Raw genomic sequence first — 15,102 nt, 5'->3', positions numbered from 1 at the left:
AATAATATACTAATGCATGTTTTACAATCGTCACAGTACTGGTGTATTTTGTACTTGGATACTCTGACCCAAATATAAAATCTCAACATGTAACGCAGCCTTAAGATAGGCCTGCTGCCCCCAACATCATGGGGCAGTCCTCAGGTCACCTCCCCGGTGACCATTTTTAAACATTAGGTGTGTTTGGAATTACAACTCCCGTTATCCCTAACTAGCATGACCAGTGCTCAAGGGTGATTGGAGCTGTAGTCTGTAACATGGGCAGGACACCATGTTGCCCATCGTTGCTTTACGGCTTTTAAATATTTCTTTCATTTTTAACTTGGGCAGCATCCAGCTACTCCCCTTTCTCCCAGAATGCCTCTGGGTCCACCTCCATAGGAAAGGAGTAAAGAAGGAAAGCTATAGGGCAGTGCTTTGCCTTCCAACTTCTCTCTAAATATCATAAGAAAAGGGACGGAGGGCCCTCTTGTTGCCCTAGAGGGACAAGGGAGTATTTTGTCTGTTTTGAAGGGCAGAGTTTCCCTAGATGTTTTGGGAAGAGATACGTGCATAAGTGGTTTGGCTGTTACTTAGTGGTTTACATGGAATATTAAATATACATTAAAATTATCCATAAAAGTTAAGCAACTTAAAAAAAAAATCAAAATATAAATGGAAATTAGTAGTTTAAAATATACCAGTGTTTGGTTTGGAGTATGCATGGATATTATTTTTGTTGTCTGGGGCAATATTTCTGAGTATTGCCATTTTCCCTCTCTGAAATGGGTATTTTGTAGTGCCCATGACAGCTTCATAGAATTCCACAATTCCTGAGACAGATGAATGAGCCATCTAACACAAGGTCTTGTTGGCGCTATTGTTGGAAACAGCTTGGCTTCAACAGATCATCAAAGTCTCAGCTTGCTCCTTTTGCAGGTACTTTCACCCCAGAATTCTAATGGACCCAGTTTTGTGACACAAGGAGGTACTGTCTGGGTAGTTCCTAGCGACTCCCATCTCCAAGCAAAGCCAACACTGTAACTCACCTCCCCAAACACCTAAAACCAGCCCCCCCCCCTTACTGCAGATGAGTGCTAGCTGTTGTCTAGCCAATAAGCCATGTTAACAATTTTTCTTCCTACGTAGTGGGAGGTTAGGCTCATACCTTTGCAGATGTGGTAACAGTGCCAGGAGGTGTTTGTTGCCCATTCTGTTGTTTAGGACTTTCTGGCTGGCCATTCCTCAGAGATGTCATATCAGCCGTATCATTTTCACAGCCAACGGAATGATCCTGGAATCAAAATAAATACATGGAAATTAATAGACATCAATATGCACATTTTCAAGAAGCCTATCCACATACAGGCAGCTTACAGACTATTACAGAAATGGTCCATGCTAGTCTTGCTCAGGACCAGTTATCTTGACCTTGTTTGGAGCCTTAACTAGGACTGGGCTACATGTTATCACTTTTTTCAACTGGCATCTCTCCATGATCTGTATTTAGAGCAGCGTAACATGGAAGTTTCCTTGCCAGCATCAGTTGCTCCTGGAAACTATGTGCACCAGCCTTCAACAACCTAGTGACCCCCTGATGTTACTGGACTACAACTCACAACATCCAATGGGGATTGTAGTTCAAAGCAAGCTTTAGTGTATTAGGCTGGGCAAGGCTGCTCTATGCAATCAAGAGGATCTAAGGTAGACGTTAAAGCAATAGCATGGATTGCCAACAGAAGGCAGTCTTCCATAGGGATAAGGTTCCATATAAAATGGGCTTGACACTGAAGTAGGTAAAAGAAATGGATGACAAGCTGTGAGAGCAGTGAACTACACTCCTAAAATCACTTGACCTTTAAACGGCTAGCTAGCTAAATCCAATCCACCAACTGATAAATGCAAAGTTCTTCTGTAACGGACATTCTATAAATAAATGGTTTTTTTTAAAAAAAAAATCAACAAAATCTACCTTGGAGGCCCCCAATTTCTCAGTCTCCATCATAATCAATCAGCATATTTTGCTGGTGACTCGGGACTCCCTGCCATGGCATTTCTACACAGCTGAGACCAATCGCATTTATCAGGCTAGTGTTATTAGGGAAACCAAATGGACGAATCGTTGGGCTCTGTGCCATAAGTGCTTGGAAAATGGAGGTGCCCCATGCCAAGTACACTGTGTAACAAAACTGCCGGAATGGAGGAGGGCACTCCAAGCCAAGAATATGTCGTGTTCAGGTTAACAGTGGCTCAGGATCCTTTGCAGGACACCCCCATGTTTTATGTAACCACCAGAGGCTGACCTTACAGCTGGCTTCCTCCATAGGCTACAGTGCCCTCAGAGAGATCTTGGCATGCATTGCATCTTTTTACCCACAACGAGTTCTTATTCCAGCCCCGAGGAGAGGAATATGCTTCCTCTGGCATCAGACATTTTTTCCTAATAGAAGCTCTTGTACTCATTGTCCAGTACTGGATGCTGATGGGGGGGGGGGGTGAAGACAAACGTAAAAAGTTTATAGCAGAGGGACTGATTTGGAAGCACACTCACTGTGCTGAATCCAAGCGCATGTTTTCTGACCTGGATTGAGCTTGTGGGAGGTGGGTGTGGCTTGGTTCTGCAAATTTAATCCAAAGTATCAGGACGTCTCATCTGTCCAAAAGTAAGAAATACCGTTTTACCTGAGTTGTCCCTGACATTGTGGGTAACGTTGCTTCTGAAATTTTGATTCCGGCTGCTGATTCTGTGGATCCCTGGGAATCCTCACTTCTGATCTGCTCTGGGGACAGCCCATCATTGCTACTATCTTCTTCAAAAGCAAAAGCATCTGAGGATTTAGAGAAGTTTGCTTGGTTACCTGTGGCAGGAAGGAAGAAAAAGACTCAGTGATAGACGATTCTGAATGGCAGTAAGTTTTTAACAAGTGTACATGTAGCAAAGCAAACAAGTGATCTTAACACACTACAGTATTCACAGATGTACACTTTCTTGTTCCTGTCAGGTAGGTAAAGCTGTGATTTATTTGTGCTCAAAGGCAAGTACCAAAGCAGCAAATTCAGTATGGTTGACAAACATTCAACTGAGAACTATTATAGAAAACCACTAATCAAGCAGTGGTTCGATAACATGTAAATGGTGTGCTAATAAAATCTGAATTCAGCAATTGGTTCCACTGGCTCTGTTGAAGGTCCAGCTCCACCAGGCCTTTCTCCATCATCCTGGGAGCAGTCATCCCACCTGAGTGCATCAGACGGAGAGATGGGAAGCATGACTATTGAGAGGGACTAGCTCCTTGACTCCTATCCCTGAACTGTTTCCACACCAGCTGGCCCTTGTGAACATTTTGTAAGTTTAAGAACTGCTGCTTCAGCTTGCTTTCCCCCTCCTCACTCCATCCTTTCCTCCTTTTGAGTTCTGCATTTTAGATCAGAAGCCTGAGGGTCCCCATGTTTCTTAATTGCTCTATAAGCTGCTCTGGAATCATTTTCAGCTGCAGAACGGGATTACAAATGCTTTAAATAAATAAATAATTCTCAAACATTGGTTACTGGAACTCTCTGATTTCCCATGAGGTTCTGATTCTCTGTGGAACACACATTTTCAGGATTGTTACTATTTTACTGGGTTTTGTTTTTTTTAAAAATGAGGAACTTCTTTCTTTTCAACTGTTTTTGAAGATGTTCATGATTTTGTTTGAGGCACTATATTATATGTGCCACAGCTTGCACCCGTCAGTCTTCAGACCCTCCCCCCTGCAAGATAGCAGATCTTTAATAAATCCAGAACCTTCAAGGATAGCATCATTAGAAGGCTCTTGTTTTTATCCCAAAATTTCACAACTCTGCAGAATGCAATCGTTATCCCATTTCAAATTGCATCGTCTCTGTATTAGTTCAGATTATTCGTTTAAAAATGCAAATTTGTTTTTAAATGCACATTTCAAAGTGGATGTGGCCAAAGTGTAAAAGTGGGCAAGGTCATTCTATTTTAAAAAAATATAGGGCACATTTTAAGAGTCTTGGAGGTTGGGGTTACAAAAAAACCCTTTTGACATTCTGGAGTCACAGCTGGGAATTTGTGGGAGTGGGGAAATAGGAGCAGTCAATTTTTTAAAAAGACAATTGTGTGTGTGTCTTGGAAGCCCACAAAAAAAATATTGGGGGGTCAAATGCTGCTTGTGCACCATGGTGAGAATACTCCAAGAAACTCATCAAGAATGTGCCCCCAAACAATTCACCAAATCAATAGCTTGCATGGTTTTTTCATCCTACAACCTCCTTTGAGAAATGCTGCAAAGATGCGACCCATTTTGCTTCTCCGCGAATCAATGTGGCTTGTGCCAGATGATGCTTCTCTGCCACTCAGCATACTCAGTGGGTTCTGGAAAGTGTTCCTGTGCAATATCCCGCAAACTAGCAGGCAAAAGCGCTTGACCCTTGGCTTTTGCTGATAAGTAAAGTGCTGGGAAAGACAGGCTCTATCACAAAAGCCCCTGCAAGGCTGGAAGACAGAGAGTAGGCAGTGGAAGGAAGGAAGATTCCTGCTACACGCTGTAATCTTTCCAGGGACATGTCTGGCTTTGATCAAGTTTCTTCCTACTCTGCTAGTGAAGAGGGATTTGAAGAGGGCAGGAATGAAGGAACCATTCTAGGGTGCTAGAATCCTGCTAGCTCTTCAACATGGATCTGTACTCTTATGGGAATTATTCCAAAGGCATTCCCATGGAGAAAACATCAAGAAGCCTACATCACATTGCAAGGGACCCTCTCCACAGCGAGTCTTTTGTATAGCCTACTGTTCATGGATGTTGCTATAGCACCAGAGGTGCCTTTCCTGGTATTACCTTTGATGGCTTCTTTCACAGCTGAGTCAACAGGAATGATATTCTTCTCCACCAGCTCCAGAGGACCTGGCCTAAGAGCAATTTTCTCATTTAGATTGTCTGCAAGACGGGCTCTTTTCAGTTTCATCTGAGTAGCCTGGACAGACCCTTCTGTGGCTGAATCTGTAAAGCCAAATGGTAAAAATATAAATTATTCCACAGCTCCTTTCCTTTTATCACTTCTAAGAAACACAGGATAAATTCTATGTCAGTTCTTTCCCAGTAATTAGAACCTGAGTGTAGCTGTAACACAAAGCATTTCTCTTGAACCATAAAACAACTGTGGCTTGCCAATCAGAAGGTTGGCAGTTTGAATCCCCGCAATGGGGCGAGCTCCTGTTGCTCTGTCCCAGCTCCTGCCAACCTAGCAGTTCGAAAGCACACCAGTGCAAGTAGATAAATAGGTACCGCTCCAGTGGGAAGGTAAACAGCGTTTCTGTGCGCTGCTCTGGTTTCGGTGTTCTGTTGCGCCAGAAGCGGCTTAGTCATGCTGGCCACATGACCCAGAATAAAACTGTCTGCAGACGAACGCCGGCTCCCTTGGCCTGTAAAGCGAGATGAGTGCCGCAACCCCACAGTCGCCTGCAACTGGACTTAACTGTCAGAGGTCCTTTACCTTTACCTTTAACCACAACTAGCCACAGAGTGCAATGATGACAGGTGTGCTTGTAGATAAGCTTTTCTCACTCCTGATATGATATGCAGTCAATTTTAACAATGCTCAAGATACACAGAAAGTATTACCTGTACATAGTTCCCTGTAGCCAAACAAAATAATTCCAAGGTTCTCTCCCAGTGCACCACACCCTTTATGTGTGCCTGCATACCAGCATGGCTGAGCCACAGTTTGCTGGGGAGTGGGTAGCACACAAGCAAACAATCCTTCAAATGCAATGCTGGGCATGGAATCCTATGCAGGAAAGTCATTTCTGCAAGCCCAGTAAAAACTTGGTTTCAAAAGCTAAATGAGAATTGCAAGAAGCAGTATCTAAAAGAGGGAATAACTTGCTTCATGAGATGTGCATTTCCCCCCAGTTGTATAGTGTGTGCCATACATGCTGGAGCAGCAATTGCCCCAGCCAGGCTCAAATAAAACCCACCCCAGATTTGTTTATAGAATAACATGCAAACATCATCATAAATCAGTTCGATGTTTATTCTTGTCCCCACCCTGAAGGAACCCAAGGTGGCAAACTAACAAAGGTTACAAACATTTTAGAAAAGTTTTAAAACCTAAAATAATTCATAAGCATTCCATAAGTAGGAGATTGCTACCAAGAAGGCCTAGATTAGGGCATTAAAAGGTGCTTTTATACCTTTCCTGAAGAGGGATCAAAAGACACGGAGGCTTACTCAGAACATGGCAGAAGTGTCTTCTGCTGTTAGCTTGCCACAACTACAAGAAGTCCAAAACATCTAAGGCAGTCTCCCACAACCTGGTGCCCTCTAGAGGATGTGGACTACAATTCCCATCAGCCCCAGACCACATCGTCAATGGTCGGGGATGATGGGAGTTGTCCAAAACCCTTGCGGAAGTCTAGACTATCTATTAACATAGAACAGCTCATTTGCAATTCGGTGGTGTATTTCTATACTTCCAAACATGTAAAAAGAAACCTCAAGGTCGTGATCCCCATAAAATCATCAATAAAATACACTGCTAACAACAATATTACACCAAGAAATTAGTAAATCAGAAATATACACTACTAAACTGGATCACCCTTGAGTAAACAAATGTGTTTTAAGTAGGTACCGGAAATAGCAACACTATAGGTGCCTGCCTTACCAGGAGCTCATTCCAAAGGGCATGTGATGTAATACTGAAAGCCCTGGGTTTTTGCAGGCATAAGATGAACGTCAGGAGTAAGCAGCACCTTTAAGAGTGTCTCCCCCCGGGATTGAAGTGACTGGGTAGGGATATACAAGATTAGGTGGTCCCAAAGATAATCTGGTTATTAAGGACTTTGTATGCTAATAGCAAGATCTTAAACTTATTCATTCAATCTTACCCTGTAAAATGTGCATATCAACCAGTTCTGAGCGCTCAGGTCTGTTTCGGGTCTTGTGCTTTAAATAATCTTCAGTCTACAGAACATAAGAACAGAGATCATTACCTCACTAGCTTGATTTAAAGTGCATTAGGCAATGCTTCTTTAAAAGGATTCAGTCAGACTTGGTCTAACATTTGTTCTTCTCTGGTAGGACCCACACCAAAAGATTCAAGTTACAGGAAAAGAGATTTCAGCTCAACATTGGGAATAATTTTCTGATGGCAAGAGCTGTTTGACAGTGGAACCGACTAAGCAGAAGCCATCTGCATGCTTTAGTTGAGATTGCAGGGGTTGGACTAGATGACCCTCAGGGTCCCTTCCAATTCTATAATTATCCCACAACTTTTTGTCTGGATACTGAATGTCTGTAGGCTAGGACCTGGATCTTTTAAGAGCTCCATTTGTGCAAACCCAAACTTTTGTCAGGTTTCCCAGAATGCAAGTAACTTATAATTGGCACGAAGGAATCATAATACTACACCAACTTTTAATATGCACTATATTCAGCACAATTTCAGTTTAGCTTACGGCACAGATCTTAAACAAGTGTAAAATTCAGCCCTAAGTACCCAGCTGTATCAAAGTAAATTTATTTACTTCACTAGAACTCATCTAACAGCAGCTCTGTTGTGTTTTAGCTAATAGGTATTTAAAATCCACCGCAATTAAATTGGTGTAGTTTCATGTTATGTGTGAACAAAGATTTTCAAGTAGGCTTCCCATCAGTCCCTCTCAACCAAACTAGCTGTGAAGTGTTCTGATATTGCTTCCCCCTGCCAGCCCCCAGCCCCCTCCCCAGCTGAATAAAGGCTTAGAATATATTTTTGGTTCTACTTCTCCCTAAACGAATGTAGTTTAGGGCTTTTGACTCATATAATCCTTTTTTCTTCCAGGCAATCGGCCAGTAGAAGCCTTTGAAGGGAGACTGTGAGATATTAACCTATGCCTGAACATTGAAATATAGGGTACTTCTAAGATACTTCAGACTTCTTGAAGTGTTCTAAGCACATTTATTTTTCACAGGGGGCTATACATCCTTCTTTACGTTGGTCTTGAATTTTTGCAGGACACTCATATACAATAATGTAACATAGGCATCTTCTACATGTGTGCAGGTTTTTGATAAATGCCTATACATAAATTTCATCAAGAGTTTTGAAAGCAAGTTTATATATATGTACACAGAATTGTAGAGACTATAAAAGGATTCACTTGTTTGGCTTCCTGACCTAAATTTCCTCTACATATTAACTCCTATACCATAAACAGAGGAAATAAAGGATAAGGTGCACCACAAGTTCCCATTAAATGGGACAAGTTAACAGACGGCAACTACTACTACTAATACAAATTCTAAGCAAATCAAGTCATAGTTTCTAGAACATTACAAAGTTACCATATACTGGGTCCATCTAGCCCAGCATTGTCTATTGTAACTAGCAGCATATCTCCATATATCTTTACCAATCTTGCTGCTGGTGTCATTGGATCCGGGTCGTCATCCGTGCAAAATACCAGCTTTATGAATGAGCTATAGGCCTCTCTATATATGGATTGTATTCTTTATATAAGAGAACTGCTATCAGTCTTGGAAAAGGCTTCTCTAAGCAGACAGTTCCCCAATTTCCCCCTTTGCCAAACTGCAAAATTCAGAGAAACACAAATTTTGAAGGATGGCCTTGTTTAAGTTTGCGTATTATTTCTGAAATTGCAAATTAGGTAGGTTCGCCTTTAAATGTAAACGGAATCAAATTTTTGCCCCCCGCTACACCTCTAGTAAGAGACTTGGCTGGAGACTTGCAGCAGGGAAAGCTTGAGAATATCTTGTACTTTCTCTAAATAAGACCAGATCACCAGCTCTTCCACTAGTGGGGTAGGTGGGGGGGGGGGGACTGCCTCTTAATCTTATCTTTCTCATTAGCTTTAATTAACAGCGCCTAAACTCTGCTTGATAACTGGTGCCAGCAAGAGACAAGAGTACAGGTTAAGAACAGCCCAAAAGCACTCTGCAGTGTCACAAGAAGAGAAGGGCAATATGGTGTACTGCAGACATCAGGCACAAGGTTTCCTACTGGGGAGATACACACACACACACACACACACACACACACCACAAAGCCACTTTCTCATGGGACATGTGCCAATTAAGTTTAGAGCCCTGTAAAGGTGTGCTAAAGGTATAGTAGTATCTGCAGAAATGAATCCAGTGATTTTCCAACATTCCACTCACATTCCTGCACATGGCCACAACCTTCTCTCCAGCCACCCCCTTTGATGCCTACCCAGGGTTACCTTGGCTCTCTCCAAGCTCTTCTTTTGCTCATGGAAGGGAGAGGGGGTTTTCAGCGCTGCAATCAGAAACAGACAAAAGCACAATGAGCACAGCGAGCAACAAGTACATTTTCAGCATTGTGCCATTGTAACAAAGTTCAACAAAATTAGCCACACAAATCAGCCAGCCCCTTTATTGCATCAAATGAAAATGGAGGAGGAATAACCACAGACATTCCCAGGCCAGGCTGTGGCAGTGGAAACGAGGCAGAGAGGAGCAAAGACACAGATGGTAACTAAAGCAGGGGGAGAGCTGAGAGTTGTTTGGAGACAGCCATCTTTTTTAAGGCATCTTAGAGGGAGGTGAGTGGCCTGGCGGTAAAGTGCAGCCTGTCCAGTATCCAAACACATTGGGTGAGAAGCTCAAGAGACAGAGCTTTGCACGTTAATCCTAGACGCATTTGGGGAGCTTGGTTTCAGTGGAGTTGACTTCCAGCTAAAGTGATCAGTTGGGGAGGAAGGATCTAGTTATGGAGAGGACCACCAGTGAGATTAATGTCCAGAGGAGACCCGCTAATAAAATTGAGAGTCTGAGTCTCATTGTATCACATGGGTGTCAGCAGCACATACAAAATCAGCAAGAAGGATAAATTGCTCCATTCTGTCACACATTCTTTTCAACAATGAGCTCTCCTTCCTTCATCCATTGGCAAAATCTCCTTCTCGATATAAGAGAGTGAGCAGAATGCTCCAGTAAATTCTGATACTCTCCACCAGTGCCTGCTCTGTGTTCTGAACCACATTCCGGATATTTGTTTGGAGGACATATTTGTTTCTTCAGATTGCAGTTCCATCGAGATAAAAAAAAGAGGGTCGCCTCCTCCACCATATCTTAACGCCCTCCAGTGATAAACATGCTGTTAGGATTGAATCACAACTCTTTATTTGTCCTACAGGAATAAATGGCAGCAAGGAAAAGGTAGGGGCAAAACCTTCTCCTTGAATTCCACTCCCCAACTGGCAGTCCAGCCTTTTCCTATCTTCATAGTCTCATCATGGAGCCTTTCCCCCCTCTCCCTACCATCAGTGTTGGCTAGTTCTCACTGACTAGGAAATTTGTACTTCGTTGTACTCTATCACCAAGGGGGAGGCTGTCCCAGTGTGTTCACAGGCTTCGTGAAGATGACTTGGCACACAGTTCCCAGCTCATTTGGGTCTCACTCTCTGAACCATTTCTGGGTCTTGCTATTTCTTCTGTGTCATGGGTTAAGGGCATGAGAGGAAAGCATCGCTCTTCCCAAAGCTGCGCAAAAGCTCTTTATCTCATGGCTGAATTGTAGCCTAGTTATTTATACAGTGAAAGTTGTCCAGAATCCAAAAATAAAGATTGCGGACACAATTCTCATCTCCATTTTAATAAGTGTCAAATTATTGTTTGTTTGTTTTCTTTGCACAAAATGTGACTGGGAGCACAGGCAAACTGTGGGATAGGAAAATCAAAGGCCAAGAGAATTATATATTGTGTGATTTTTATTTATTTAAAAACCCTCTTTTTTTCAATAAAATAAAATAAACAAAACAACCCAAACTGCTTTTAACAAATGGCTTCTCTAGTCCCCACATGCCAGTTGTTACCTCCCGTCACCAAACGGATTTATTGTCAGAGTTATGAGTCATTTTGCATTGACGCAATTGGATGAGCTAATTTATTATTTGCCTCCTGTAGTTAACTAGATCCTAAAGCACGATAGATATTTTGTTTTATTGAAGACTCAAACCCTGCGCAACTAAAAGGCCAAACAAAAAGAAGAAGAAAATCTTAAAGTGAGTGAGTAAATAAAAAAGTGTCACAGAGCACCAAAGGCAAAGTTAGAGGAGACACCTCAGTGGTAAAAGACGGTTGTAAAACAGATTCTGGTAAACTTCATAGGGTGAAAACCATCCTACTTTCAGATACTGCAAGAGCAATCTGAGAAACTGGTGCACCAGTGCAGAGGCCTGGTTCACAGCTAGTGGGATGGTGGGAAGAGCTTTGAGAGAGCATCCGATAAAAGTAATCTGCAAGGCAGAAAACCAATGTTGTTCTTCTGCACAGCTCAATTAATGCACATTACAGAACGCTAAAGTTATGTAGGATCCATGACAAAGGATGGACGCAAAACAAAGGGACCTTTGCCAAGAGGATTGATGTGAATTCTGCAGACAAACCAACAGCATATGGTTGTCTGAGAAAAAATCTATGTCAATATGGGGTTGAATGTGTTGGTTCTTCCATGAGGGAAGTCGTGGCAGTAGTGGAAGTTTAGAAGTTAAAGTCTGGAGTGAGAGTACAATGATGAAAGGAGAATTACACACATAGGATTGTATCCAAAGTAGCATTGAGTAATATTTTCTGACAGAACAAGGATTTCCACTTGCACAGCTGGACTTACCTCCTCTCCCCTCTTGTGTGCTTCCTAAATCTGTTTTAGGGGCTCTCCAAACTCCCCAGCAGAGTAGATTTGGGGAGTGAGTTGGACACAAAGGAGGAAAAAGTCCCAATGTGCAAGCGGAAATCCTTGTGCTGATGGACCACGTTAGTTGGATATTGCCCCACAACACAGACCTGTCCTGAGCCTTCAGTTATCACAATTTTTAAGAGCATGTGCATTGAATAATGAGTATTGCAATTAAACATAATTAACTTTCTCGTTGTGCCTGCCAGGAAAGGCTACTGCTTTGGGCCATAGGGGTGGGAAGTGTTTTGTTTTCACAGAGAAAAGAAATCAGGAAATTGCTATAATTTTAAAAGACAAATAATAGATTTGAAATCTTATAGTTTATAGCCGTTTTGATTTTAAAAGAGTGACATGAAGTTTGAATGCTCTGGTTTGAGAGGAAGGGTCCCAGTGAGAGTGCCACCATGGTGTTAAGAGAGGCTTGTAGGTGTGTGACTTGCTTGCCAATGATAAATAGTGGCAAATCAATAATGAGTAAAACCTGTGTCTATCACCCAGTCATATGAATCTTTGTTCATATGAGTTTGGGTACATTGATTAATTTATTGATTAAACTTGCATACATTTGCATATGAGATAAAAACGGTTCTAAAGAAAAACGTACTTTGTTTTAAAATTATGCCCACAAGTGGCACAGTAGGCCTCATCTTTGAAGAGCTGTCCCCTGTTCTATCACACACAGAAGGACATGACGCTGCTTGACATCTGAAACTTCTTTAAGTACTTATGTTAAAAACTGATAATGTAGATATACCAATTTGGGGGCAGCTTGTCAGCTGATCAAATTAAACCTATTAACCTAACCAATTAACTGACTAAATCCTGAACCCCTACTAACACCACTAACTAACTTACTGCATTTACACACCACAGTAAATGCTTTTGCCATAAACATAAACACAGGTAATGGTTTAAACATAAACACACAGGGGCTTCCTGTTTTGATCATTCCCTAGCAGGAAGAACAAAACATAATCCCTAGTGTTACATCTGAATTGGAGATAGCAGTTTGTTTCACTCCAAACAAAGTTTGTTCTTGACTTACCAATCAAACTTTGTTTGAGTGAAACAAATCACAATCCTTGGCTCAGCTATTATTTGGGATGTAAGAAAACATCATTTTCTGTTCTGACCTCTATTTGTTGCATGCAGCACTGTTTATGTTCCACTGCGCTTTGCCTTCCACAAAAAACCACTTTATCTGTATTTCCATCCACTGTGTCAAATTATGTACCTTATGTAATTTACATGCAAATTATGTTGCCGTGATGTTATTCCCCCCTATTCATTTCAACGCAAAGGAAACACAATGCAAGTAGGGGTGGGGAAAAGTAATAATTTATGTATCATCTGTGGACTGAAAGCAGCAACAACAACAGGTGGATTTCCATTTTGGACATGGGATGAATAAGTGAACATTGGCAATTTCCACTCCTGTTTCCATTTTTCTTGGAATTCTGCAGCATCCCCAGATGTAATGTTAAGCCAGGGATTGTGCTCATGCTTGTAATAGGGAAGAAGCAAAGCAGGTGTGATCTCCACATTCACAACAAACCATTAACTGTGGTTTATATTAATTGTGAACTGGGCAATGAGGCTTCTATATAGGCTTATGAGCCTTGTCAATGTGAGAAAAGGCATCAAAGGAGAAGGCAAAACAAAAACCCACCCTTAAATTAGGAGGGCTGGAAGACCTAATACTATGGACATGTGCAGAAAACATGTGATTTATTTGCTATATTTATATATGCTGCTCCTCATTTTTTGTGAGGTTCTCAGTGGTCTCCTATCCAAGTCCACACTCACTTAGTATCAATCAAGTTACATCATGTATTCCCAAGGGATTTGCTGGGCAGTGACTGCAAACGGGATGTAGTTGGGTGTAATTCTCTAACTACCTACCACTGATGAATATGTGAATGCCCAGGAACAAAAGTAATCAATGGGATCTCTTCCTACAACATAGGAAGCATGATTATATTAAGGGCAATTACCTTGCCCTTTCTAAGTTTTGCATAAACCGATTAGAAGGCAGTCGAGAAATGGGCAAAGATGTGCACTTTTTGTCAAACTCACCAGACAGGTATGAGATGCATGTATTTATCATGGGTCCTTGGGCGTTTTTTATATCCTTCAAAATGCATCTAGGGAAATGTCACATCTTAAATAGCCCTAAGCACATACTAGTTGAAGCCCATGGTCAAGCACTGTGTCCTAGAAAGAAAGATGTTTGGGACTGTGGAAGACGGGGAGATGAAATAAGGTGAAAAGTCTGGAGTCATGGTGGTAACCCATTTGCCTCGGACGCCTAAACAAATGCTGCTATTCTTGCCTCCATACCCCTTGCCACTTTCTTTCTCCTTCTCTTTGAGGAGTAAAATGCCTTTTAGGGGGTAAACTAGCAGCCTTTATGGGGTGTCAGAACATCCCCTGACAGTTGGCAAACACCAATGACACCTCATTTTTGCAGAACATGACAGTTAATTCTGATAGTGGGATAGGATTAAACCTGCCAAGAACTTTGGGCAATGTATTAAATAAACAAGTCTATGTGGATCCACTCTGTCACACATAACATGCTGTACCTGCACTACATACACTGAAATGCCTCATGAAAATGCCAAACTGCTGCATGCACCATTTGTATGGAAGCGACAGACATTCCATGCCAACAATGTAGAATGTTTTGCAGGAGGTGGCTTAAGAGGAAAGCAATAGCAGAGGCCAACTACAACATGCGGCACCCAAAGGCTTAGGCAGTCACTGTGTGTGGCTCAGAATCAGTGTGATCCAGCAGAGAGAGAGAGGGGGGGTGGGTGCTTGGGGTGGGAGACCTGGATTCAGATCCTAGTTTGACCATGGACTCACTGGGTGGCCTTGGGCAAGGTGTTATCTCTCTCAGTCTCAGTTTCCCCATCTGCAAAAAATTGGAATAACAATGACCTGCCTCATAGGGTTTTGCAAGGTGCCCTACATCCTAAATGAGTTATGAAAATGATACAGTATAGTCTACTTCAGGAATAATCAAGCCCAAACTCTCTTTCCTGTGAGGCTCATTAGAATCCTAGATTTTGGGATGCATGTGTAAGTAATCTTCTAGTCCCGAGTTTAACAGTAATTGCAGTAACAAGCTGAGTATGTGATGGCAAAAATTCCATGCAATCTGTAGTGCCGGACCAGTTGCTCAACTCAATCTCCTGCTTATGATTGTACCAGAAATAAATAATTTTTGCAGCAGTACAGACTTCTCAGGGTGGGCACTATGTAAGAAGGTAACTCTCTGCCACAAATATTTCCTTCCTGCATAAGAGTTGATTCTTGCAGAGGTACATAGCACCAGATCTGTGTGTGCTAAAGTGGTGCACGTGTACAAGCCTGCTTTGCCCTTCTTAGAATCAGAATCAGTCCCTAATGATG

At 42.0% G+C, this 15,102-nt stretch overlaps 1 protein-coding gene across 12 annotated transcripts in view; it reads right to left on the bottom strand.

Moving 5' to 3' along the window:
- MYOCD (myocardin) overlaps positions 1–15,102 on the bottom strand; it is a 218,348-nt gene that overhangs the window by 13,366 nt on the left and 189,880 nt on the right. For 7 of the 12 annotated variants that reach the window (XM_083428395.1, XM_083428393.1, XM_083428389.1 and 4 more), the window contains 5 exons: positions 9,209–9,264; positions 6,875–6,950; positions 4,824–4,985; positions 2,662–2,837; positions 1,148–1,273 (listed from right to left, as the gene is read on the bottom strand). In XM_083428395.1, coding sequence (XP_083284521.1) covers positions 1,148–1,273; positions 2,662–2,837; positions 4,824–4,985; positions 6,875–6,950; positions 9,209–9,264 — 596 coding nt within the window. The other 5 variants (XM_083428397.1, XM_083428399.1, XM_083428400.1 and 2 more) reach the window with 3 other exon arrangements.

The sequence above is a fragment of the Podarcis tiliguerta genome, assembly GCF_965153285.1.
Source record: "Podarcis tiliguerta genome assembly, chromosome: 2".
NCBI lineage: Eukaryota > Metazoa > Chordata > Lepidosauria > Squamata > Lacertidae > Podarcis > Podarcis tiliguerta.
This window is presented reverse-complemented; position numbering and strand designations above follow the sequence as displayed.